This window comes from Sapajus apella, unplaced genomic scaffold, assembly GCF_009761245.1.
Source record: "Sapajus apella isolate SASKATOON/1434 unplaced genomic scaffold, GSC_monkey_1.0 scaffold20, whole genome shotgun sequence".
NCBI lineage: Eukaryota > Metazoa > Chordata > Mammalia > Primates > Cebidae > Sapajus > Sapajus apella.
Window position 1 is genome coordinate 2,550,464 of NW_022436960.1, and position 25,596 is coordinate 2,576,059.

Sequence of the window (25,596 nt, forward strand, 5' to 3'; positions counted from 1 at the left end):
AAAGGGCCTGAGGGTACCTCTCTTCGAGGTGGACTGGTGCCTGACGAGCCCTCCCCTGGGACCCTGGTCCCACTTTGGTTACTGGGACAACGTAGTGTCCCATTAGACTGGCTTAGAAGGAAGACTCTGGGGTGGCCGGCTCAGTCATGCTGGGAAGGATTCAGCTGTCTAGCTTTCAAATGCTTTCTTTATTTTTTTTTTTCTTTTTTCTGGCTTTTACTTTTTTTATTTTTATTTTTTTGAAAGATAAGAGTTGATGGTTTTACCCTAAAACTGTGTGCCAAGCCGCTCTGGCTATGCTCAGCCCCACTCTTCCCCGTATCTCTGGAGCCCTCCTTTCCCTCCGTCCTTCATGGGCTGCGAGCTGACAGGCGCCCACCCCAGGTCCACACCCACCTCCCTCTACCCTGGGTCCGGCCGCCACGCCCGGCCTCCTCCCCCACTCTTCTCTTTCTGGCCCCTCGGCTTCCTGGGCGCACGGCCACCACGCAGCGCCTGGAAGCCAGCGCTCCCTCCCTCCCTCGTCTCATTCCCCACTTTGGAAAGCCACCGGACAGGACCGCTCCGGGGCAGCTCCCGCAGCCCGCTGCACTGCAGCGCAGCCGGCCGTGAGGGAGGGGGCGCCCTGCAGCCCCCGCCCCCGCCGCGACCACCGCGCCGGCGCCCCCAGCCCCCAGCCCCGGCTCGGCTCCCGGGCTCCCGGCTCCCCCGGACCGCACGCATCTGTCGCAGTTAAAAGCGCCGCTGCCTGAGCCAAAGCGCCGGCCCCTCTTGCCTGTCCCCCTCCTCACTTTTCGGGCTCAAAAATGTGGCCCAGGCAGCCCCCTTGTGGCACGTGGGGGCGCCACAGACGCCTGGCTGGTGTCTGAAGAATTCAGACTGTCTGATTCCACCGCACCGTGAGTTGGCACAAATCTTCGGTGGCCCAACTCCTACCCAAGCAGAACTCCGCTCAGCGGCCTCTCCGAGTTGGGGGGGCACCTCTCCCCTCCCCTCTCCCCGTCCACACTTCTCCCTTCTCCCTCCAGGAAGGAACGGAAGGAACTCTCCTGTTGAATATTGCTCTGACAAGCAGACAGGTGTCTGGCAACCGCGATCGTGGTGGTGGGGGAAGAGGGGGGCCGGGAAGGTGGTGGGAAGGGGGGCTTTTCTTGAAATGGTGTTTGGTTTCCATCTCTTATCTCCCAAATGGGAAACCGAGGTGCGGGGAGGGCCATAGTCCCTGTCTGTGTCAGAGTCAAGGCTGCAGAGCCTCCTCCAAGTCCAGCCTGGGGCATTTCCCTGAGGTGCCGGGGCCGCCCTTAAGCCGTGCCCCCTCTTCCCTCTCCCACTTGCCCAGCCCCAGCCCCTCCAGATCTGGTTCTCCCTGTCCGGAAGCCCCGGAGGGCCCCTGGATGTTCTGCGTCCTCTCTAACTCACTGTCCACACAAACAAGCCCAGCCCCCTCTGTCTCTATCTGCAATCTACTTGCAGACAGGCAGGGCCCTCTCCACATCAGGTTAATAATGCCATTTTCATAAGCCTCTGCCCATAGGTGCTACCACCTAATTTTGAATCTGCCCTTCAAACGGATTGGGCCACAGAGGAGCTGGGATCTCAAGCACCGCTGGGAGGTGCTTATAACTAATCAATCCGTCCCCTGCCCACCCACACCCCCCCAGCACTCGGCACAGGCTCGCTGAGCAGCCTTCAGCAGCAGGGTGTGGTGGGGAGCCTCGGAGAGTCTGGGGTTCCATCCTGGCCCGGCCTCACACCAGCTGAGAGACGGTGAGTATAGGACTTTGCCTTTCTGTGCCTCAGTTTCCTCATCAATCTAATGGAGCCCGTGAGACCAGTATGCAGGGTTATTGCCCGGGTGACTTCTTTGCAGACAACCCAGTTCTGGACTTGGCTCCAAGATGGGGCTGCGTAAATCTCCACGCCTTCATCCCCTCTTGATCACCTCAATTTCCAGTGACTTAGTCCCTGCTTCTTTCCCCCACCAGACCGACTGAGCTTCGACGACAGGAAGCCACTGGCATCACTTCATCCCAGCCTCACGCTCGGGACTGGGCCCGGGGAAGGTAGGCACGGTGCGGTGGCTTGGGGGACGAGTGTGTGGATGGGTGTCTATTCTATAGTCTACAGGATGCCCGGACCCCACTGGGTTTCTCCTCCCCAGACCCCTCCCTGTCTAAACTGGCCCTTCAAGGAAGCTGCTGGGAAAAATGTTCCTTTATGCCTTCATGCTTTACCCCTCGTGCTGTTATATACAATGCAAATTCTCAGTCTATTAAATGCAGATGTGGGCTCTGCATGTCATTTCTGCCGCCTGCTGCATCCACTGTGAGTTCTTCAGGCCAGGGGCTGCCTCCGGCTGACTTGATTTGTGCGATTAAGCCAGCAGAGGGGACTCTGCCAGGAGAGGTCCCCGTTTGTATTTGGAGCAGGGTCTTGAAAGGCCAGGTTGTTTTCTGTCTTGCGACACTTGTTACATACCTCGCTCCCCCTGGGTCCCATCGTCTACTGCACAAGCACTGATGAAGTGTCTGATGTGTGCAAGGCTACACTTATCTCATTTAGTCCTCAGTTCAAGCCGGTGACGGGGAAACTCTCATCTCCATTTCACAGGGGAAAAGCCGAGACTCTGAAAAGTAAAGGGAATTGTCTTGCAGCTAGAGAGCCGGTCTGTCTGGCTCAGGGGACCCCAGCCCTGCCGCGGCTGCCTGCTGCGGCTCCTGCTTCTGCTACAGGGCTGACCAGGCTAGCCAGGAGTCCAGCAGCTCCTGCAGAAAAGGCAGGGGGCTGCATAGAGAGTGTTCTCCCTGGCAACTGGAAAAGGGGCCATAAAACAGCCCGAGAGGGCTCAGAAGCTGCTGAACAGATAGACACGGAGCAGCTGGCCACAGGAGGGGAGCACCACGCCCTCCCCTGGGCTTCCTGCAGAACGGCAGGGCAAAGGGCTCTGTCCCAGGTCTAGAGGGGCAGAGGCAGAGGTGTTAGCAGAGGTCCAGAGGCCCCCAAACCTGTTTCCACCATTGGTGGGGGCTGTGCTATTCAGCACAGAAAGGAGAAGACTGAAAAGAGAGGGAGCCTGCAGCCTGCAGAGATCGGAGGGCAGAGGGGGCTAGGGGACTGCCGCACAGCCAAGGAGAAGGCAGATACAAAGGGCGGGGGAGGGCTCAGCAAAGCAGCTCCGTATGCCAGCCCTGAGCAGGCTGCTTGCAGGGAGAGGGAGCTCCCTGTTACAGGAGGCATCCGAGCCGAGACAGGCAGGCTGGTGCATGGCCGAGGAGGCTGCAGCATGGCTTCCTGCCCGGGCTGGCAGCCCACATGTTTAGGCCTTTAGGAAGCTCCCACAGCACCAACTCCCGGGCAGGCGAGTGGGCAAGTGAGCGAGGTGGCCAAAGGGGACCAGGTAGGGGTCAGTGCAAGGCTGTACAGCCTCTCCCAAGTAGCCTGCCCTGGGCTAAATGGCAAAGGCACAGAGATGGTTGGCGGGGTGCCTCTGTCCCATTGAGGCAATGAGGGAGAGGAGCAGAGAATGGGGGTGAGTGCCCAGGGCTTGGTGGAGGGAGGTGAGGACTGTCCTGCAGCCAACTCCCCTCTCGAGGGCCAGGACACCTAGAGTGGCCAAGCACCTTCCCTGGCTCCTGGGCCCACAGAGCTGGCCTGTGTCCCCTCTGGGACAACAGGCTGGCAGACTGATGGAATGAGTAGAGGGAGGGGGTCTGGCAGTTTCAGGGGCCCTATTCTGGAGGATGAGCAGCAGCCACAGAGACAGCCAGCTGCCAGACTGTGACTTGGATGTTCTGGGGACTCGTGAAAGCTCCTCGCACAGCAGCAGGGCTGGGGGGCCTGCCTGCTGATGAATGCAGCCCACACTGTGGTCAGGAGCCACCTTTTCTGGCCCATTCACAGGGGTTCGGTTCCCAGGAACTGTGGGTGGACAGAGCCTTTATCAGGGGACTTCTGCTAGAGAAGCCTCTGTTTTGCGGTTTCTAAAGGAGTTTTCTTGCCTTTGTTCCCAGCACAGGCACTCAGCATGTGTGTGTGCGTGTGTGTGAGAGCATATGGGGGATGGCTGTGAGGCCAGCCAGGGCTCCTTGTCTGTGAAATGCCCAGGGTCCCCAGGAGCAGAGATGCACCTCTGTGGGGCAGAAAAATTTCAAGGAGGGCAGAGCCATTAAAGGATAGAGCCCTTCCTCACTGCCGCCTCATTGTCCCGCTCCTGACAACCCAATCTATCAGCCCTGGGGTCGCCACAGCTGCCCTGACCCGCCGTGGGGGGGCAGCATCGCGTTGCTGGTGGAGCGTGCAGGCTGGTTTGCCTTCCCGGGAACAGACAGACAGACGGCCCTGGCAGCTCGGTTGGGCACTGCAAGCCCTTCAGGAAAAACTGTTTCTCAGAGCCTCCGTTTATGTTGGTCTTGTTGGTGTTGCTGTTTTAACCTATGAAAGGGGCGATCTGAAGCTGCTGGTGTGAAAATGTTTGGGAGAGTGACGTTTACATAAATGGGGGAGGGGTGCAGAACGAGAGGCACCCACCTGGGAAATTCTGTGAACAGGGATTTCTGGTTCAGGATAGCTGGTGGTGCAGAAACAGTTCTGAAGGGCTTTGGCATAGATGTGAAAAGTCACCCACCCAAATCCCTATTTAGAGGCAACCGCCATGGGGTAGCAAGCTCTTTAGCCCTTGCCGGCCAGGGAGAGGACAAGTGTCCCTACCCCTTTTTTGCTCTGGGTCCCTTGCCCTGTGCTGGAGGAAGTTAGGACATGGGTTTCTGCCTGAAGCGCAGGAAGAAACTGCAGAGAGCTGGGCAGCCCTACATAGAGCCTCGGAGAAATATCCCCCGTGTCAGACGTGCCCAACCAGGCTCACGCTCCCAAGTAAATAAAGCAAACATTTCGGAGAGTGGCGCCTTTGTGCACAGTGGCCGAGGAGGTTCACTTTTGTGTAAAGGCAATGTGCAAGTCATACACCCACTAGTGCGGCTGGACCAACGCACAAAAAGCTCATTTAGGCTGAGCCCAGCCCAGGGAGAATTTTCTGTGAAATTTAGGAGAAGTCAGGTTTAGCCAGAAGTTCTTCCAGGAATTATGAACCTCTGGAGACTGTAACCACTGTTCCTTCTGAGCGACCCTTGCCAAAGTCTATAAAATATGAGCCTCAAAAAAATCTGCCCAAGGAGCACTCTGACTTTTTATACGTTATTTACGTAAAAATAAACTCTTCCCAAACTTTTTTGGAAAGCCGGATGAAAAGCGGTGGGGCACCCCTTCCCTGGCCCCCAGGTGTTGGGGAAGGTACACGTTTGTTTCCCTGGGAAGGTGTCTGGGAGGGGGTGAAGCGCCAGCTTTTATTTCCCCCTCGCGTTCTCTCTGGAGTTTTTGTTTTCCTCTGTTGGGTCTCCCTGCCCTGAAAGGGAGCGGCTGCCTGTCTCCAGGAGGGGCTAAGCATTTTGTGACGGGTAAGATGCGGAGAGCCACCGAGTTTTGCCGGGTACTGTGTGTTGGCTGCTGTGCTGGATGATTTATTTGCGTTATTTCCTCATTGAGATCTCAATAGCTCTGTGTGAGAGAGATTATGAGTCTTTTTTTTTTTTTTAATATCAGGAAACCAAGGCACAGAAACACTTGGGGATTTGCCAAGGACATGCAGCCCGATGTCTGTTCGTAGCTGGGTCTGTGCTCAGGGTGGCTCGCTCCCTACAGTGCCTCGTCTCCCCTCCCCTGGGAGGGAAAAAAAGGGACGAAAAGCCCAGAACACTGCCAGTGCCTCCTGCTACTCCTGACAAGCTCCCAAGGGGGATGCTGCCTAGCCTCATAGCCCCTCTCCCCCAGAGCCTGCGCTCTTTCTAGAATATAACTCTGTCCCAGAGGTCCACACGCTCCCTCTCAGCCCTGTCTTACCCCAGAGCCCCTCACCGCTACTCCAGTCGTCACATGTCCTTCTCCTGTTTTGGGTCCAGACCCCTGGCAAGGAGAAGCCATAATGGCAATCAGCCATTTCCAACCTATAATCACGCCCAAATGTCATCCTCAAAACTCACAACACTGAGATGCAACTCCTGCCCATGCACCCCATAACCCTGGGTTCTGGGGCCCTGCACACAGCAGGCAGGGGAACCTGGCATGGAACAGGCTGGGGCAGTGGGGGGATGCCAGCCTGACCCCACCCAGAAGGCTGTTTGCAGCTTTACAACACTGCAGCCTTACCCCGCGCCACAGGGCCGACAACATGATCCTCGGACATTGCCCATCTGCCCATCGGTGCAAGAAAGAATTCGAGGCAGTTTTCACTTAGGCAGAGTCAGATCCAGGCAACACTGGGGTGCCCAGGGCTCTAGAAAGGGACAAAGGAAGGGGGTGATGAATATTTTCATTAATTCTAGAAAAATGCAAAACATTCCCTTTAACTGGGAAGAGCATGTCAATGAGGCATCCCAATTCCAGGGACAGGGCTTTGCTGTGCTTTTGAACATGGTGTTTTGGGGCCACAGGTAACTTTGAGCTCCCCAACAGGAATATTGCAAGCCTGCTCTTTAAGGCCGCGGAGAAGCTGCCTAAAAAGGCATGGCCAAGCAGGGAACCCTGAGAGGAGCAGGGAGCTCCATGGAGGCGAGGTGCACCTGGAGGGAACGGGAGAGGCGAGGGGCTGAGGCTGGCAAGTTCCAAGCCAGACCCTAAAGGGTCTTCCATGCCAGGATAAGGCCTTATTTTTTGGACTCCATCCGGCAGCTCCAGAAAGTCAGATGGAGGCTTTAAAGCAAGACAGGAACAAGGTCGAAATGCCATTTTAGAAAGATCACTCCATGAAAATAAACTTTTGCAAACAATTTTAACCCACCACACCATCTCTAAGAAGCCGGGGAAAAGGAACAGTCGAGGATGTGTTTACAGATTTAGCTGCAAGAATGCTCACTGCAGTGTCATTGGTAACAACAAAAAAAGGGGGAACAGCTTAGATCTTTTTTATCAGGCATCGGTTGAGCAGAATTGTATTAATGAAAACCTCAATTTGTGACACGCTTCCTCACTGATCTGCATAAAGACCATTTTTATTTTATGTATTCTTTTTTTAAAAAATGACTTAATGAACACCTATGAATCGGTGACCCACTCTGACAGCTCGGACCGTGACCAAAGCTTCTGTCTGCTCATTCCCCGCCCCCGGAGCACTTTCAGCTGGGGTTTTCAACAGTAGAGGAGAGCGAAATCAACAATGGCATATACATACCATGGAATATTAAACAGCTCTTAAAAAGAATGAGCAGCCAAGACCTATTGTCTTCTAATGGACCTCAGTATTTTGTGCAGAACTGGATTAATCATCATCCTTTGTTCAGAAACACCGTCTCATCATTGGTCCAGAAAGGCCCCCTTTTATTTTGCTAATTTATGCACTGATATATTCATCTGTAATAATGTCATACACCCTCATGAGCCCACTCCCCAAACCCAAATCTCAGAAATTACTTACACCTGCCTCCACAAGTTGCCCCCACTGGGGAAAAGGACCTGAGGCTTTCATGCCAGGAATCAGGTCATTGAATAAACTCCGGTGTGCGCAGCCCACGGGACACTGGGGCGCCGTTAGAAGGAATAGTGATCTTTACTATCTCTAGGCAGAAGGAAGAAACGCAAGCTGCTTGGAGAGGAAATATACACTATGATATAGTTTAGGTAAAAAATAAACAAAGGAATAGATTTTAGAGGTATATGCATCTACATATGCAAATGCACAGAGAAAATATCTGGAGCCAGGCTCCTGAAACTGAGGAGAGCAGTTCATTTGCTGGGGATGCTGGGGAGGGACTGAGGGGAGCATTAGGATGGCTTTATCCGAGGGGTCTGATTTTTACTAATGAGTGTACTAATTATCAATGCATTTCTTGCATAATTAGAATAAGCATTTTGTGTGTGAGGGGTTAATTTGTTTGTTCGCTTGTGGGTTGTTTTGGTTTCTGTTTTTACAAATACAAAGCAAAGAGCGTGGTTGCTAACGGATTGGTAGTGGGTACATATGCCCAGAGCAAGTTCTGCAGACACAGGGAATTTATTTTATCCAAATATCTTTTTTTAAAAAAAATATTTATGTGCTTTAACTGGAGCCCCAAGCCTCTGAGCAGACTGTCAGTGACATGGGGCCAGCAGGTGTGTGCCCAGGGCTGTGATTTCACCACCCACAGCCCCAAATCCCTCCCAAGCTGCCTGGCACTCACTGGGGAGCGCTTTCCTCTTTGGTCTTTAAGAGGACCCGAAAGCCAATGCCCTGGCCGGAGTTCTTGGAGATTAGCCGAGTGGAATGAGACCTCAGGGGAATGTGACATGAGATAGGGCCGGGCGTGGGGACGAGGAGCTCTGGAGAGCTGCGGCCGGCGGCTCGCATTCACAGCCAAGCAGGCTTGCTGGCACGGAGCTTGGGGCCTCCCCGCACCCCTGACAGCTTGATTCCTGTGCAAAATACACGACTGCCATGTTTCCTCCTGACTCTAACCCACAGGGACTGTGGCTAAACGGCACTGCCGTTTCTAACCTTCCAGCTCCAGGGGAACGGGAAGCAACCTTGCCCACCCTTGCCCACCCCCATGTCCGGAGGAGGCACCCTGGCTCCCAGTCAGAACCACGCCCCGTCCCCCGCTCCTGCTTACACACTAAGCTTCAGGTCCCCTGCAGTCGTCACAGGCTCTCAGAATCCTCAAACAGGTACGGGTTACACATGAGACAAGGATGTGACAAGCATACTCCGCCTACATAGGGAGGCACTGAGGCTGTGACATACCAAGAACACAAAACTCAGCCGCCTTTACGCCCCGATCAGCTGGCACCCCCGTCCTGTTCAGTCTGTCTCCATCTGCACAAGCCACTAATTCGTTCATGGGTTCAATGTCTCCCTTCTTACTGAGCTAATGCAGACAGGGGCCTTCGAGAACTTCTTTCCCCTCTGCCAGGTAGACACCTATTTTCAACCATGACTTTGCGCGGAAGAAATGGGAGACAGGTTAGCCAGCGCTCGGCCGCCCTGCCTCGCTCTTAATCGCCTTTCCTGCACACGAGGCTCTGCTATTATATTTTGGACTGGGTTTGGTTCCTGTGAAAACCTTGGGGTGTTGGTTTTGCAAATATAAAAAAAAATTTTTTTTTTTTTTTGAGACAAAGTCTCGCTCTGTCACCCAGGCTAGAGTGCAATGGCACGATCTTGGCTCACTGCAACCTCCACCTCCTGGGTTCAAGCGAGTCCCCTGTCTCAGCCTCCCGAGTAGCTGGGACTACGGGTGGGTGCCATCACGCCCAGTTAATTTTTTGTATTTTTAGTAAAGACGAGGTTTCACTATGTTGGCCAAGATGGTCTGGAACTCCTGACCTCATGTGATCCACATGCCTCGTCCTCCCAAAGTGCTGGGATTACAGGTGTGAGCCACAGCACCCGGCAAATACAAAATATTTTTATGGTAAATAAAAATGCAGTGCCCAGACTGAGGTTACCTGCATGCAACACTCCATTCCTCTCAAAGCCTACAGAAACCTAGGCAGTGCGCATAAAAGACATGCTGTTGCCTGGAGAAAATGCCCTGAGAAACCTAACAGCGCCCTTCCCCTCTGCCCCGACCCTGTTCCCCTCATCTTCCCTTTGGATTACAAAAGGCCTTACAAAAGGGCCATTTAGGGGCAGACCCACCTAAAATAAGTGCCTTTTCTACATGTGTTGAGCATTGCCATGTGCCAAGCATTTTATATTTTATTTCCTTTAAGGTATCAATCCAGGCAACTCTTGAAAGTTCCCATCCCCACCCTATGTGAGAGGGGGAGGATGATTTATAGCCACACGTCCGCAGTCATCCATCTCCGCTAAGCAGAGTCTGCCCTCTCTGACCCCCAGGTGGACCCCCGAGCCCCATCCCAGATGTCCCCACGCACATCTGTATATCATGGTGATAAACTTTAACACCGCCCTTGGTTTCACATAGCAGACAGACAAGAGTAACAGGGGTATTGGATTTTGGGATAATATACTATGTTAAGGTTATATGACCCCCTACTCCTCTCAGACCCCGCCTCCCCAAAGTGGGTGTTGGGTGGAAGACAGAAGAGCACGCATACCTGGCAGGCCACCAAGCGAGACTGGAAGGCTGGTCTTCTTCAACGTCAGACTAACGGGGCCCCACACCCCTCCAAGCCAGGGGCCATCCTGGGGGCAGCAGGGCTGGGCCACGACCTGGCCTCAGGAACACCCCGACCCACTGCCCACTGGGGGCAGTGAGCCTCAGCTGCAGAATGAAGGGCTTCAGTTAGTTCCATTCTAAGGAATCTACAAATGTGCTATTTGTGTAAATTTACACATTAGGAAAAGGAATATCGTTTTTCAGACCTTTTGATTTGGTCCTGGGCCAGGCATCTGCTCCCTTCCCAGGAGAAGGCAGCCGTCTCCCCTTCACACCACCTGGGAGGGCGAGAAGAGAAACTGGTTATTTAGTGGCATGGCCAAAGCCCATCCTGACTCTCTGAGCCCTTGTCCCAGGCCTCACCTGCTGCCAGCAGCCCTACTGTGTGCCAAGGGAGGATGAGACAAAGGAGTCACCACTGCAGATTACTATGAGGGAGCAGGACAAAAACCCCCGGGGCTGGGATGATCGGGGAAGGGATGACCAGCCTGGGACGCAGCCACTTAGAATGGCCCATGCAGGTGGCGGGGTCAGGAGGAAGGAGTTGCAGCTCAGGCAGCTAAGAGATTTACTCAGAGTCCAGCACAGCCCAGGCCCAGACTCACAGAAACTTTTTTTTTTTTTTTTTGAGATGGAGTTTCACTCTGTTGGCCAAGCTGGAGTTCAGTGGCACAATCTCAGCTCACTGAAACCTCCATCTGTCAGATTCAAGCAATTCTCCTCCCTTAGCCTCCCGAGTAGCTGGGATTACAGGCGCACACCACCATGCCTGGCTAATTCTTGTATTTTTAGTAGAGATAGAGTTTTACCCTGTTAGCCAGGCTGGTCTCAAACCCCTGACCTCAAATGATCTAACCACCTCGGCCTCCCAACATGCTGGGATTACAGGTGTGAGCCACCCCACCAAGCCAGACTCACATAAATGTTTCCATCCATTTGCTAGAGAGCAAAATGGGTATCCATCAAGAGCAGGAGGCCTCCAGGAGCTGAGAAGCAAGGCTGCAGGGCCAAGGCCAGTGAGGACGCCAGCGAGGCTGATGGTCTGGCTGGACTGAGGCCTTGCCTCAGTGAGCGTGGGCCCAGGCGGGTGGATGTATGACCCAGGGCCTTGGATTCCTCTTCTGAAAAATGGGGATCATGAAAGGAAGGCCCTCACAGCTTCTCAGAAGGACTGAACGAGTGAAAACCTGTAAAATGCTGAAAGAAGCGCTTGGCATATAGTAAGCACTCAGGAAACATCAGGGGGGTCCCCAAGGTAGCCACGTGGAAAAAAGCAGCTCACGACAGAGAGGCAGGCAAGCAGAGCAGACTGGAAGGCTGTGTGTGCACTGTGGTTGCCACTGTGGAAAATGTATGTGTGTCAAAAAGACTGGACTTTCATAATTAAAGAAACAAATGTATTCAATAACTTTTCAGAAAGCAGTGAGGTTCGAGTCGCACAGGACCAGAGGAGATCCACTTGAGCGCCTGCAGCCAAGGTAAGACATGGAGCGGAGGTCCCAGGTCGACCTCCCCCAGAGAGCGGGCGGGTGGGCGGGGGAGTGGGGGCAGTGAACGGGATGGGCTGGAGCTCAGGAGAAGGGTTAAAGGATTCATTTGTCTGTAAGAAAAAACCACGACATGGTGCTGGGCACTCCAGGCCTCGATTCGCATACTTCAACAGCTATAATTAGAAGGTCCTGGGCCAGCTGTCCTCTCCCTCCTCCAACACCAAATAAGCCAGAATGAGTTGGGAGTGACAGCACGCACCTCTGGGGGAGATGGAGGCAGACACTGAGACCCCCACTCTTGTGGTATGGACACCCCTCAGGCCACAAGGCTGGCCGTATCAATGCCATGGGATGAAGCTGGCATCTCTGGCCCAACAGGTCCCCAGAGGGCAACTGCCAACCACACTCTGGGCATCTGCGCCTGCCCTCACCGTCTACTAGGGGAGAGACGAGAAACCTGGCTTTAAACCCTGCCTCTGTCTCTCTGGGGACTTGTGCCGGCACCTTGCCCTCCAAATCCCAGCTAACTCTGTAAGACGGCAGCACATCCCCCAACTCACAAGGAGCAAAGTCAGTTTCAGGGGTGAGTGGCTAGAACCATGCCTGACACGGAGCAGACACTCAGAGACTCATTAGGATGTATTTAATAAATACATCTAATCAGCCCATCTGGGTCACATTCCATCTCCGCATATACCCTCACCAACTCCAGCCACCAGCCTACCCTTCCTGGGGAAGGTCCCATGGCCCGGGCCCATGCACCGTTATCGCTGATCATTATGGCTCCAGGGCAGTCCAGCTTCACCCCTGGACTCTGGTTTGCTCACTCTCAAAGCAGGGCATCGTCCCCTCGTGGGGTTAATGGGAAGACTAAAGTTGACACCGTGCATGAAATGCTGTCCAAATCTTGACCATTACAATTACAGTGGGTGTTCTGGAAGCAATGATAAGAATCCTAACGACAGCAGCAATCCCTGACTTACAGCACTTACAGTTAACAAAGGGCTTAACATGCCCATCTTCCCTCGAAAGGAGGTGCTCCTGCCTCTCTGTAGGTCGGGAAAAGGAGGCTCTGTAAGGTTAGCCAGGCTCTCATCATCCTGCTTCCACCAGGCCCCAAGGCCGGGCCCTCCTTGTTTGCCTTGCAGTCTCCACCTTCCTGCTCTAAGAACAGCCAACTCCTAGGCCCACAGCCTCCTGGCTTGTCCATGCAGCCCACCGGGAGAGCAGAGAGCCCACCGAGACGAGCACGTTCCACTCTGAGACCCCTATCAAGACAAGCATTAGAAGAGACCACAGTCTGTGTTTTCAACCATTGCTCACATATGGCAGCCTCTGTTTAAATGAAATAATACGATGACCCCAATTTAGAGGAGCAGCTGGTGGAACTGAGGCAGGAATGCATGTCCCTGAGCTCCACCTATTGGGCCAGCCATCTCCCCTCGTTACTGTTTCCCAGCAGTCCCCCACAGGCACCTGTTAGGAACCCCAGAGCTACAGGAGCACAGTGAGAAGACCACCGCCCAAACCCTCCCTGCAGACTTGGGGAAACTGAGGACCTGGGAGAGGAAGCTCACACTGACAGTCGGTGCCTGTCTAGACTAGGAAGCTGGTGCAAGCCTGTCCCTGTCCACTTGCCTTGAAAGGCAAGATCAGCCTAAGGAGCAGCTGATTGGCCCCACTGATTTGGACAAGACAAGGACAAGCTCACCCGTGACCCCTCACACAGCCCCTCCCACAGGCAGCACGGTCCCCTTCCCAGGGTTATTCTGGGCAGAGTGATCCAGCTGCCCCCTGGAGCTGCCAGTCAAGCGTGGAGGGGGCAGGGACACAGCACAAGAGCACTGTGGGGCCCGGGCACTGCCCGTCACCTCAATGGCTTAGGAAGGTGAGGGGCTGGGGGTTCCTCTGCAGAAGACCCCACCCTGCTGGGTGGTTTGGGATTTAGAGACGCCCTGGGGACACCCTAGTTCTACTGTAATTCCCCATCACTGCAATGATGTTCAAGGCCCACGGGGCCTGGCATTCAAGCACGTTAGTTTAGACCATAGTGGTAGAGGGGGAGTGTCCGAGTCTGGGCTGCCCTGGGCCGAGATGCCAATGGCCTCCCACCCCGCAAGGCTCATGTCGTCTTTAGCCACAAGTCAGGAGTGTGCAGGGTTGAGGGGTCCCGGGGGTAGGGACTCTAACATGAGCTATGCCAGGCTGCTGCCCCTGCAGACTCCACAGTCCACTAGGACCCCCAGGACCCAATCCAAGCTCCTCATGAGGGCCTCAGGAAGCCTCCAAGAATCTCTCCATCCTCCTCACCCACACCCACCTAGCAAGCTGCACCAGAGGAATGACCTGTCCTTGACACTTGTTCATACCAGGGAACAGGTATGAACAGGAAGGCTCCCAAGTTGCCATGGACTCATCTTAACCTTGACATGAGTTCAACAAAATCAATAAATAACAACAATCAATCAGTAAAAACAAACCCTCCCAGGGTCCTTGCCTGCCCACCCTCACTATGACGCTACGCCCAGCAGGCCAGGTAGCAGAGGAAGTTGCCAGGGGATATTCATTTTGAGGCCACTTCACCCCTAAGACCCATAGCTATGTCCCTCAAACCCCAGGAGCTCTGAGCATCACCTACAGGGAGGCCAAGATGGACAGGGGTCTTTGCCTGACACCCATCCTGGCAGCCCACACAGCCGGGGCCCCAGGTGTGACTGGGCTCATTTCTGGAGGCCACGAAAGGGGCCATGGCCAGCATTCCAGAGAACCCACATCTCCCCTGTTTCCCATTCCATCCTCATAGCCTCCCTGATCCTCACCAGCTTCACCTTCCTCCACAGCCCCCCGGCCTCCCACCCTTCTCCCCTGTCCTCACCTCTCCCCTAATTCTTCCACCCCCGCCCCCCGCCCCAGGCTGAACTCTGCTCCTAAATATCCTCTCATCTCCTCTTCCAAGCTCTATTTTTAAAATCAGATTTCCTTTACTGTACAGGCGAGCTGACAGAGAGAGGTATTCGCTGAGGGATTTGTCCCCCCCATGCCCCCCCCACACCCAACCCTTCATAGACACACGTTGGCAGCCCTGACCCAATGGGCCACTGGCTCAGAGGCAAGCAAGGAGCTGACCCGACCGAGGCGCTGGGCACTGAAGGTGCTGAGGCTGGGGCGTCTATCTCTGAGTGCTGCGGGGAAGAGGGTCCCACTTGAAGACCTCAAAGGCAGTTCTGACCCCAAACCAGGTGCGCTAAGTTCTGGGCTTTTTTTTAATATAAGGTGGGAATTTCCAAATCAGTAGACATTTCTTAAAGAAATTGTCATGAGATTTGAGAACATCATGAATTGAGTCACATTTGAAAGACTGAGAATATGATTTCCACAAAGTCCAGGGAAGAGGCAGGGCCAAGGCTTTGGCAGGCCAGCTGGTGGGCAGTTGGAGCCAGGTGGGATGCCCGTAGTGCCCACCTAAAGCCAAAACTGGGATGACAGGCCCCAAAAATGCCCAGAACCTCCCAGAGAGGCGAGTGGTCAGCAGGGGTGGAGGGAAGCCCTCGCCCTGCTTCCAAGGCCCCCACTCACCTCCAGTGGGGTATTCGTCTCCAGGGCGGGGCCTCATGTCCTCCCAGGTAATGATCTGCAAGATGGGTCTGCCTCCATTTCCCTCCATGGGGATCCAACACTGTGCCTGGCCCAGAAAAACAATCAGGACATGCTGCTGTATGAATTGATGAATTCTGTGTGAGGGACTTGGTTAAAAGAAATAAATTAACATCCGGGAACAATAAAATCGAAACACATTTGGAGGCTGGAGAATGGGAAACTCAGTCTTTTCAGAGGGAAGCATGAGGAACAGGAAATGGGAGCTGGAAACTGTAGATGGTGAAAAAGTTTTGGTTTCGTGCGAAAGGAACTTAAGCTTTATGGTTTAATAAGAGCAATCTAACGATTTTCAACGTGAGAAATACTTGCTCCCCTTTTCATTTCATGCTCAGGCATTTGGATTTGATGTTGTAGACATGGAACTTGACAGGTTTGAAGCTGGGACTGCCATGATTAAAAGTGGGTGCCTTGCTAAGATGGTGAGGCTTTTTGTAGTGATGAAAACACGTTGAGATTTTAAGCGAGAGTTTCATAATTTGAGTTTCCTGGGAAGAAATCTGGACTTTATTTTGAGAGATGACAGGATCAAAGTTTTATATCATGCTAAGGAGTCTGGATTTTTGCCAAAGGGTTTTAAGAAATGTGATGATGAGATTTTTGCTTGTAGAAGATAAGTGGGCAGAAAAAACATGATAAAATATATTTTACGGATAATGGCTTTGGGATTCATATTACAAGCAAGAAAGAAACACTGGAAATTGTAAAACAAAAATCACAGCCACCAATTTAACAATCATGCGCAAATATTGTGCCTTTCTGTCTTGTGGGAATACCAATTTCAGCCTGCAGAGCTTGCCTAGGAGATGAGATTAATGTTGACACCAAAGCTGAAAGATTTTAACCAGAGGAGTTACATGATCAATATTGCAAATATGAAAAGAAGTTTGGAATTTATTTTGAGGCTCCAATATGATTAGACTTTTGCATACGCCTAGGAATTTGATTTAGCCAATAAAAAGTTCTAACAGAGTGACCTGGTGAGTTTTTTGCATTTGATAAATAATATGCAGTAAATTACAAAATAAAATTCATATTTTATGCTAAGAATTTTGACTTTTCTTCCATTTACAATTAAGAGACACTAAGATTTTGAAGAGGAGTTGTAAGATCAAATTTTATAAATTGACCTAGGAAGTGTGAATTTTATTTTAAGGGATGACATGATCAAATTTTTATATCATGTTTACAACTTTGGATTTAAGCCAATAAAGGGCTTAAAGCAGTAACAGAATGAGATTTTGGATTTTTAATAGACTCTCCTGAAGAAAAATTACATGGTAAACTGTTCCATTTTGTGTTAAGTAGTTGGGACTTTATGTTACAGGCAACGAAGAAAGTTTGAGAAGTTTTCAGTTGAGAAGTTACAGGCTCCAACACCTGCATTTTGGCTAGCTAAAAGACAGGATTTCTATGATAAAGATGATCTGATCAGATTTTTCTCACATGCTAAGGAGATGTGATTTTATGTGAGAGCTGAAGGCATTCAAGTGTTCTATTTGGAGTGGGGGATGAGCTCATTGTTGAATTCTTACACAGAGGCATTTGGATGTTAGCCAGTAAAGAGTTTTAAGGAGTAAATTGATGAGTTTTGTCTCCAGAGATATTGGATTGTAAACAGATTTTAAGTTAAGGTGTCTGGATTTGATGAACCAGATAATGAATAAGCATCAGACCACTTCTGAGCAGAGGCGTCCGTCCCCTGGGTATGAGGGCACCCAGGCAGCGCTCCATGCTGAGGAGTTGGGTCATTTACAGATAGCAGGTTTTATAAAGAGGAGTTATATACTTAAATGTACATAGTATGCTAAGAAGTTTGGACACTATTTTGAGGGATGACAGGATCACATTTTTATGCCATGCTAAGGAATTTGGATTTCAGCCATTAAGGTTTTTTTTTTTTTTTTTTTAAGAGGGAGTTTCCCTTGTTGCCAGGCTGGAGTGCAGTGGCGCCATCTCAGTTCACTGTAGTCTCCCTGGTGCAAGTGATTGTCTCGCCTCAACCCTCCAAGTAGCTGGGATTACAGGCATAAGCCACCACTCCTGGCTAATATTTGTATTTTTAGTAGAGACAGGATTTCACCATGTTGGCTAGGCTGGTCTCAAACCCCTGACCTCAAGTGATCCACCTGCCGTGGCCTCCCAAAGTGCTGGGAGTACAGCTGTGAGCCACCATGCCTGGCCCATTAAGATATTTTTAAGGGAGTAACATGGTAGAAATTTTGTGTTGGGTAGAGTAGTCAGAGAAATTGTCTGGTAAAATGTATTGTTCTATGCTAAAAAAATAAATAAATAAATTAAACCCTATGTCTTAGGTAATTAAGAGATAGAATAAAGGTTTAAGCAGATGTTGTAAGAGTAAATACGTGTATCTTGCAAGGGAGTGTGACCTTTTTATTTTGAGAATGACATGGTCAGAATTTTATATCATGCTAAGAGGTTTGGAATTAAGTTAATAAAGGGTTTTAGGAGTGACCTGATGAAATTTGGGGGTTCGTATCAATCAGCTGGCAAGTAAATTACATAGTGAAAATTTTTATTTTATGCTAAGTGGTTGGAACGTTACATTATAGGCAATAAAAATGAATTTTTGTATGTTTTAAAGAGAAATTATGAGATAACCTTTATTCATCTTGCTAACAGTTTAAACTTTGATGTTAAGAAGTATTAAGCTTTTTCTAACATGCCAAGGATATTAGATTTTGAGTTGAAGGCAGGGACACTGAAGGATTTAATCATTCACATGGTTGAATTTGTAAATATGTTAAGGAGTGTAGACTTTATATTAAGAAGGTGCATAATCTCGTTTTTAAATCATCTTGCTAAGAAATTTAAATTTTCACCAATAAAAGGTTTTAAGTGAGAGACATGCTGAGATTTTTATTCCTGATAGATGAGTCTGCAGATGAATTACTTAGTTAAATTCTGTATTTCAATCAGAATTTTATATTAGAGGTTTGAATTTTACAGTGATAATGCATACCTCAGAGGGATTTTATGAAGGGGAAATGGGTTAATTTACGAAGTGTGCTGTGTATATGTTGCTCTGGTGGTAGTGATGATTCCAGTGACAATGGATCTAATTCTTATACCATGCTAATTTATATACTATGCTTTTAAAACAAATGTGATCTCTATCTTGAGGAATGACAAAATAAGAATTTTATATTATGTTGAGGCCATTACATTTTAGCCAGAGAATGGTTTTGGTGAGTTTACATGTCAGATATGTTTATGCTAGAAGGTTTGGATTTAATATTGCAGACAGTAAATAAACAGTGGAAGGCTTTAATCAGAGAGACTGCATGATCAGATTGAAGTGTCATGCTAGCAAGGGTGTACTTAATTTTGAGAAACAGCAGATCTGAATTTTGTATCCTGTTGGAAAGCTTGGATTTTGGCCAATGAGTTTCATGGAAGGGGGAAACGCATGTTTTTTTTACAGATGGATCCAGTGGCTAAGAAGAAAACTGACAAGTAACAAAAGGTGTTAAATTTATTATGAAGAGCAGTAACTAACTATACAGCTAATCTATCAGATAATCAAAACTCAAATTTGCTCTGCGCAAGCAGAGAAGAAATGTGCAAATGACCCCAACCAAGACATCCTCTTTCAATTCTGTCTCAGCCCACTAAAACTACCCAACATTAGATTTTAAAAAATCCACTCCAGGACCATCAGATTCCAAAGATGTTGCATGCTGCCCCAGCCCCAACTCAGTGTCCCAACTCTGCCAGATACGTGTCTATGTTGGGAGGGGGCAACCAGCAACAGAGAGAAAAAGATACTTGCTAGAATGAGGGGACCAGCCCCACTGGAGTGAAGAAGGGGACCCGGGAGATAAGATGGGAGAGGCGTGCAAACACGCTTGCACTGGTGAAATTGAGGCCAGATGTGGGAGCTCCAGAAGCCTCACAAAGAGGGCAGTCCTGGGAGAGTGGAGATTGCAGGAAGAGAGGGAGATTATCTGAAGGTCTCCTCATCAGCTCAGAGCTTGGGAGAACATAGCATTGGAAGGTGACCAAATCAAGAAAGAGAAATTGGCCAAAAGTCTGAGTTGGAAGCAAGTAACAAATATGCAATTATCCAGCACATAGTAGGTATGTCATAAACTTTACGGAAAAAAAATAAGAATCCAGACCTCTACACACCCCCTGAAATTTCCATTTAGAACGTGGGGAAGGAAATAAGAGCTATTTTGGTCTGCTGACCCAACTGACGGGATAGTGGACAAGTGCCCATTTTTCTCCTCTTCCACTGCCCCAGTGAACAGTAGGCATCTGTGCTAGAGATTCCCACTCCACAACCAAGGTGACTGGGCTTGCTCCAGAGCCCTGAACCTGCCAGGAGTGGCTTTGGGTGGTGCTGAGAGGTGACCTCTGTGATTCTCAGTTGACCAAAGCAGGAAAGGAGGAGTGACCAGGTGTGTGTGCCAGGGTGAAATGGAGCAGCCTGTGCACCCTGCCAGGTGCCCGCCTGCCACGGCGGCTGCTCCTGGCCGGTCACTCCACAGAATTTATGGGCTGTGAATTTCCAACATCGATTGGGGGAAACGGACAGGACAAGCAGACTGACTGAGCCTGGGGGGCTGGTCAGGGGTTGACAGATCTTCCCTCCCTGGGGGTGCCCCAAAGTGACCAGCCAAGGAGGCTGGTTTGGATACAAGAAGGCCTTCCCCAGTTTCTCCCTACTCTGATGCCTTGAGCATCTCATTTGTCCTTGAGAACCTGGCACTGCCACCTCGCGAGACCCTAAACTACTGCCTTTACTCCCCACTCCCCTCCACCCCCAGGTTCTATCTCCATAGTCCCAGCGGCTGACTGGACACCATCACAGCCTTACCCATCTTCAGAACACACTCCTTTCCATCCGACGAAATGATAGAACCCTCTGAAGACTCATTTGAGACGATGATGGAGCATAAGAATCCATCATCAAAACAAATGGAGTCCTCCGAGGGCTCATCCAGCACCACCGAGGTGACATCGGGCAGCGGCCCCGCCCAGGAAATGAAGGAGCCGCCCAGCGGCCCACTCCAGGAAAGGGAAGAGATGCCCACTGATCTACTCCAAGACATGGAGGAGCCATCCAGTGGCCCACATAAGGAAATAGAGGATCCACCCAATGACCTACTCCAAGACCTGGAGGAGTCATGCAGCGCTTCACGCCAGGCAAGGGGGGATCCACTCAGTGGAGCATCTGATAGGATGAAAGAAGCATCAGTCAACCCATCGGGAGCCCAAGAAGAGCAAGAGGCTCACACTGACCTGAAGGAATCGGCAAGGGAGGAGGCTCCGCAAGAAGGGCAAAACCAGACCGAGCACTCTACCGCGGAGCTTATGGCCATGGTGAGGTCCATCATCTCGCTGTACTTCCGAATGCAAGACCTCAAAGAGCAACAAAGAGTAGCAGAAGAGATCTTGATCAAAGGGATCACTGCAGGCCAACTGCCCGCCCCAAGGCACTTCTCCGGGGATCGCAGAGAATTCCACGAGTTCATCGTGCTCTGCCAACTGACCTTACAGAGCTACCCAAGAAAGTTCTGTAACGACCGTCTACGCGTTGGGTATGTCATCGACCACCTCTCCGGCTTGGCCTTAGAATGGGCCAGAGCTCTAGTGCAGGAAGACAGCCCCCTGATCGGAGACTTCCCAGCCTTCCTGGAGGCCATGTCGGAGGTGTTTGAATACCGCCAGGCACTTCGTGTGGCAGAAGAGGCCATGTTCAGTATCAGGCAGGGCGGCCGCTCGGCCACCGAGTACATTGATGAGTTCCAGAGCCTGGTACCCATCTTGGGCTGGCCAGATGAAGTCCTGCAGGCCCACCTGTGCCAGGGGCTCAACGAGGAGATCAGGCACTATCTATTCCGGGTCCCTCAGCCGGAATCCCTAGACAGTCTGATTATGCTCATCCTGCAAATAGAAGAGAAGCTGGCGGAGAGAAGAGCCATGCTCAGGCTGCCCCCCGAGGCCCGGCCCCGGAACCTGACCTGGATCGACTCACCTGCTCCAGAGAGGTGGAGTGTCAGCAGCTGGCTGCCCAGCGAAGTCCATCCAGGTATCAACCGCGCCCACCTCTTCCTGCTGCTCATGGTGAGAGTGAACCCCTACCACAGCGTCGCCGTCCAGGCCCTGGTGGATTCGGGAGCCGACGGCAACTTCATGGATGAGAAGTTCGCCCAAGAGCACTACGTGGAGCTCTATGAAAAGCCTTACCCTCAGCCGATCCATTCCGTGGACGGCTCGCTGATTGGCAACGAGCCGGTCTGGCTCTATACGGAGCCCCTGGTATGCATCCACCAGAACCACCAGGAGTCCATTGAATTTGACATCGTACCTTCACCAAACTTCTCTGTGGTCCTAGGCATCCGCTGGCTCCGAGTCCATGCCCCAGAGGTCGACTGGGTCAAAGGCCGCTGCACCTTCCACTCTCCCTACTGCCTGAAGAACTGCTTCCGCCCACCCCCGCCATGCATCGCCCTGGAGAGACACGGCATGAGCCTGCTACCCGGACTGCCACACCCATACTCAGACCTGGCCGACGTGTTTAACCCGAAGGAAGCAGATGATGAGACTTCCGACCAGCCAAGCTCAGACGGATCCGATGATCTTTCTGAATCAGAGCCCTCTGAGCTTCAGCAGGCTGGAGACAGTGATCACAGCGAGACCTTTTACGAATGTCCCTCCACCGCGCCTTGGGAACCTGTGAGTGCCAGGATGCAAGAAAGAGCCAGGCTACAGGAGGAATACTGGGACCTGCAGGACATGCTGACCGACAGACAGGACTACATACAGATGATTCCGGAACTGTTTGACCAGTTACACGGAGCCACGTGGTTCACAAAACTGGAGCTGCGTGGGACCATTGTGGAGGAAAGCGTGAATGTGCACGGCACCGAAGATGTGTGGAAAGCAGCGTTTGGTTTGGAGCTTCAAGAGATGAAGAGCTACCAGCCGTTCGCACTCTCCCCAGACCCTATCATCCCTCAGAACGTCATTCACTTCATCCTAAAGGACATGCTAGGCTTCCTCGTGCTTTCCTATGGCCAGGAAGTCCTGATCTACTCAATGAGCCAGGAGGAGCACCTCCACCACGTCCGCCAAGTCCTGGTCCGCTTCCGCCATCACAACGTCTACTGCTCCCTGGACAAGAGCCAGTTCCACCGCCAAACCGTGGAATTCCTGGGCTTCGTCGTCACCCCCAAAGGGGTGAAACTGAACAAGAACGTCATGACCATCATAACAGGGTACCCTACCCCTGGCTCCAGGCTCTCTCTGCGGAACTTCATGGAATTCGTCTTCCCCTACCGGCACTTCGTGGAGCGCTTCAGCATCATCGCCGAGCCCCTGGTGCGGCAGCTGCTGAGCTCCTACCAGTTCTACTGGGGGGCCGAGGAGCAGGAGGCCTTCGAGTGCCTCAAGAGGGCCTTCCGCAAGGCGCCCCTCCTCCACCACCCCAAGCCCCAGAACCAATTCTACTTGGAAACCGGTGTCACCGGCACGGGCCTGTACGCCTCCCTGATCCAAATTGACGAGCAGACCGGCAGGAGGGCCTGCTGTGCTTTCTACTCCCGCAGCATCTCCCCCATCGAGGTCGAGTACTCGCACATGGAGATGAAGATCCTTCCCATACGGGCTGCCTTCATGGTGTGGTGTCGCTACCTGGAGAACACCGAGGAGCCCATCATGATCCTTCTCAACACAGAGGATCTAGCCTCTCTGAATAATGACAGGCTCACCGTACTTCTCCCCGGCCACTGGGTCTTCTTCTTCTCCCACTTCAACTTTGACGTCGTGGAGCTGCCAGAACAAGATGGCGGCCGAGCCCTGCCACCTTCGAGAAACCTCCGGTGGAGGAGAGCCTTCCGGAGGAGCACGGCTGCCAGGCAGACCCTGCTGCTGGCCTCGAGGGGGTTCCCCATGGATCCGTCAACGGAATCCGGGGAAGAAGAGAATGAAGACCAGGATGAGGCCAATGAACAGGCCCTACAGCAAGAGCTGCTGGCCGTGATTCCTATCGACCAGCTCCTCAACAGCTTCCTCGCCCACTTCAGCATGGCCCAGATCAGGGCCGTCATTCTGCAGTTCTTCCGAGGCCTCCTGTACTGGAAGAACGTCCTGGCCCTGGCGTCCATCCTCGTGCTACTGCGGGTGAGGCGGCGCCTCCCGCTGCTGCCAGCACCCGCCATGCAGGTGGCTCGGCCCCAGCCCCGGCGCTCCCTACGACTCTTCCTGGACTCCTCCCTCGTCGCGGGCAGTAGCATCACGACGGCCATCACCCAGCTGCTCACCCAGATGCCCGCCCTCGTAGGCGCAAACACCATCCCAGCACAGGAGCTGGCTGAGCTATTCCTGGGCCCTGGCCGCTGGCAGCGAAACGCACTGCAGCCCCAGACCCACCGAGGCCTACAGTTCACCCCCGGGTTCTGGCTGACGCTGTGTGAGTTCTTCGGTGTGAGAGTCACCCCCCGGGAGGGCAGCCTCCCCGCCCTGCGTGAGAACCGCTACCTGGAGCTGCACGTCGTTGGCGATGAGGATGTCGTCTTGCGAGAAGCCCTGCAAGACGACCTGCAACGTTACCGTCAGTGTGGCCTGCATGACGGCCTGCAAGACACCTCGCAGGACAAGCAGGACAACGACGTGCAGGAGGCCTTGCCCAGCCACGCGGCCGCGGCCCACCCACTCCGCCCACGCCACCTCATGGACCCCCAGGTCCTGGAGTTCCTCAGCAGCCGCCTGCTCCACATCCGCAGTGCGGACGGCCAGCTGCACCTGCTCAGCCGGGAGCAGGCCGCCAGGGCCCTGAGCCGGTTCCTGACCCTGATCTACAGGCAGGCCCTGCCCGCCCCCACCTGGGGGAGCCAGCCCAGTGAGCAGGCCAGGCTGGAAGAGCTGCCTGACGAGGATGAAGATGCTGACCTCGACTGAAGACGCCCCCCCATCTCCAGCAAAGAGTCCCCTCTATTTCTCTGGCCCCAATGCCTTCTGAAGCCCCCTGGCCTCCCCATGCCTCAGGCTGCTTCGCTTCCCTTCCTGCTGCTCCTGACCCAAGAGGAACCTGCTAGTGAAGGGCAACAACTTCAACTCATCAACCAGCAATGCCACTGTGCCAACAGACTAGTCAGTCCTCAGAGGCCTGGCGCCAGCCCTGGGCTGCCAGCACTCAGTTCTCCAGGTCCCGGGCCCGTGCCCGGGAGTGACATCCATGAGGGAGAAAGCAGTGGCGAACAGGAGGTGACCCCATGACCCACGGCCAAATGAAGAAGCAGGTATAGCAGGCACAGCCAAGCAAGCAGGTGCAGGGCCCCCACCCGGCCTGGTGACGGCCACCCTGTGCCGTGTTGGGACACTGACCTCTGGTGCTCCACTGACTTCTTCTACCTCCACCGCTGGGCTCCTGCTCCCCTCACCCCCACCCCCAACCTCCCAATATCTGACGATGTAGTGCCTCCCTCGCCCCCATCCCACCCTGCAAGCAAGCCCGCCCCCACCACGACCGCGTCAGCTCTCTAGACCCCGCCTTCCTCTGGCCCTGAGCTCTGGACCTACCTGGACAAAGCCGCTCTTTGGGGTATCCCGATGTACCAGCACCACTCACCAGACTTGTGCAGTGAAGGGGCGCCTCCCCTTCCCGATATGTACCAGTGCCACTCACCAGACTTGTACAGCGAAGGGACGCCTCCCCTTCCCGATGTACCAGTGCCACTCACCAGACTTGTGCAGCGAAGGGACGCCTCCCCTCCCAACATTGAACACTGGACAGTGCAGGGGTGTTGGGGGTCCCAGAAAGCACACAGACCCCCAGGGGACCCTGCCGAGTCACAGAGAGGCTCTGGCGGCACTGCTTTGCACAGGGAGAAAATCCTTCCCCGCCCTGAACTTTCTCACCCCCTAATCTTTTTGCACTCTTCAAATAAAGCAAAATAAAAGACTGTCGGACTGTGGAGTTTGTTCTAAAAGTGGGGGTGACGAGTGGACAGGCAGGGGAGGGGACAGGCATGGGAGGAGCGAGGGGGCAGGTGTGGTGGAGGAGGGGGCAAGAGGGCTGGGCAGGAGGGGTGGGAGTGGGAAAGGCTTTCCCTGAAACAGCCCCATGGGGGCGTGGCACATGGCAGCAGGCCTCCCCCACCTTCCTGAAGTCACCCCCCCAGGATGCTGGGCACTTCTTCCTGCTGTGGGAGGGCACCCACCCTCACTGAGGCCACCAGGGATGCACACCCCCCACAAGCTCATCTCAAAGAGAAGAGTGGACAAAAAAGGTGTCTCAGGGAAATGGGAGGCAGGAGAGTGGGAGCTGCCTCTCCTTA

The 25,596-nt window shown here is 52.8% G+C and overlaps 1 protein-coding gene, 1 long non-coding RNA gene and 1 other non-coding gene across 3 annotated transcripts in view; 1 reads left to right on the forward strand and 2 right to left on the reverse strand.

The window, feature by feature from the left end:
- Window positions 1–17,385, reverse strand: part of LOC116557757 — an 82,467-nt gene extending 65,082 nt beyond the window's left edge. The window contains exons 1-4 of the long non-coding RNA XR_004271681.1: window positions 11,555–17,385; window positions 10,352–10,423; window positions 10,084–10,250; window positions 2,479–6,325 (exon numbers count right to left, since the gene is read on the reverse strand). This is a non-coding gene — a long non-coding RNA (uncharacterized LOC116557757). The remainder of the gene's footprint in view (window positions 1–2,478; window positions 6,326–10,083; window positions 10,251–10,351; window positions 10,424–11,554) is intronic.
- RTL1 (retrotransposon Gag like 1) lies at window positions 1,884–25,221 on the forward strand. Its single transcript, XM_032287377.1, has 3 exons — window positions 1,884–2,063; window positions 11,562–11,623; window positions 20,083–25,221. Exon 3 carries the CDS (start codon window positions 20,168–20,170, stop codon window positions 24,215–24,217), a length of 4,050 nt encoding a protein of 1,349 aa, XP_032143268.1. The 5' UTR covers window positions 1,884–2,063; window positions 11,562–11,623; window positions 20,083–20,167; the 3' UTR covers window positions 24,218–25,221.
- Window positions 7,276–7,352, reverse strand: LOC116558108. Its single transcript, XR_004271841.1, has one exon. It is a non-coding gene; the product is annotated as a small nucleolar RNA SNORD112 (small nucleolar RNA).
- Window positions 25,222–25,596: the final 375 nt, after the last annotated feature.

What these genes read in the sequence shown, in the direction of transcription:
- RTL1 (XM_032287377.1), top strand. Translation starts at nt 20,168, where the DNA reads ATGATAGAACCCTCTGAAGACTCATTTGAGACGATGATGGAGCATAAG.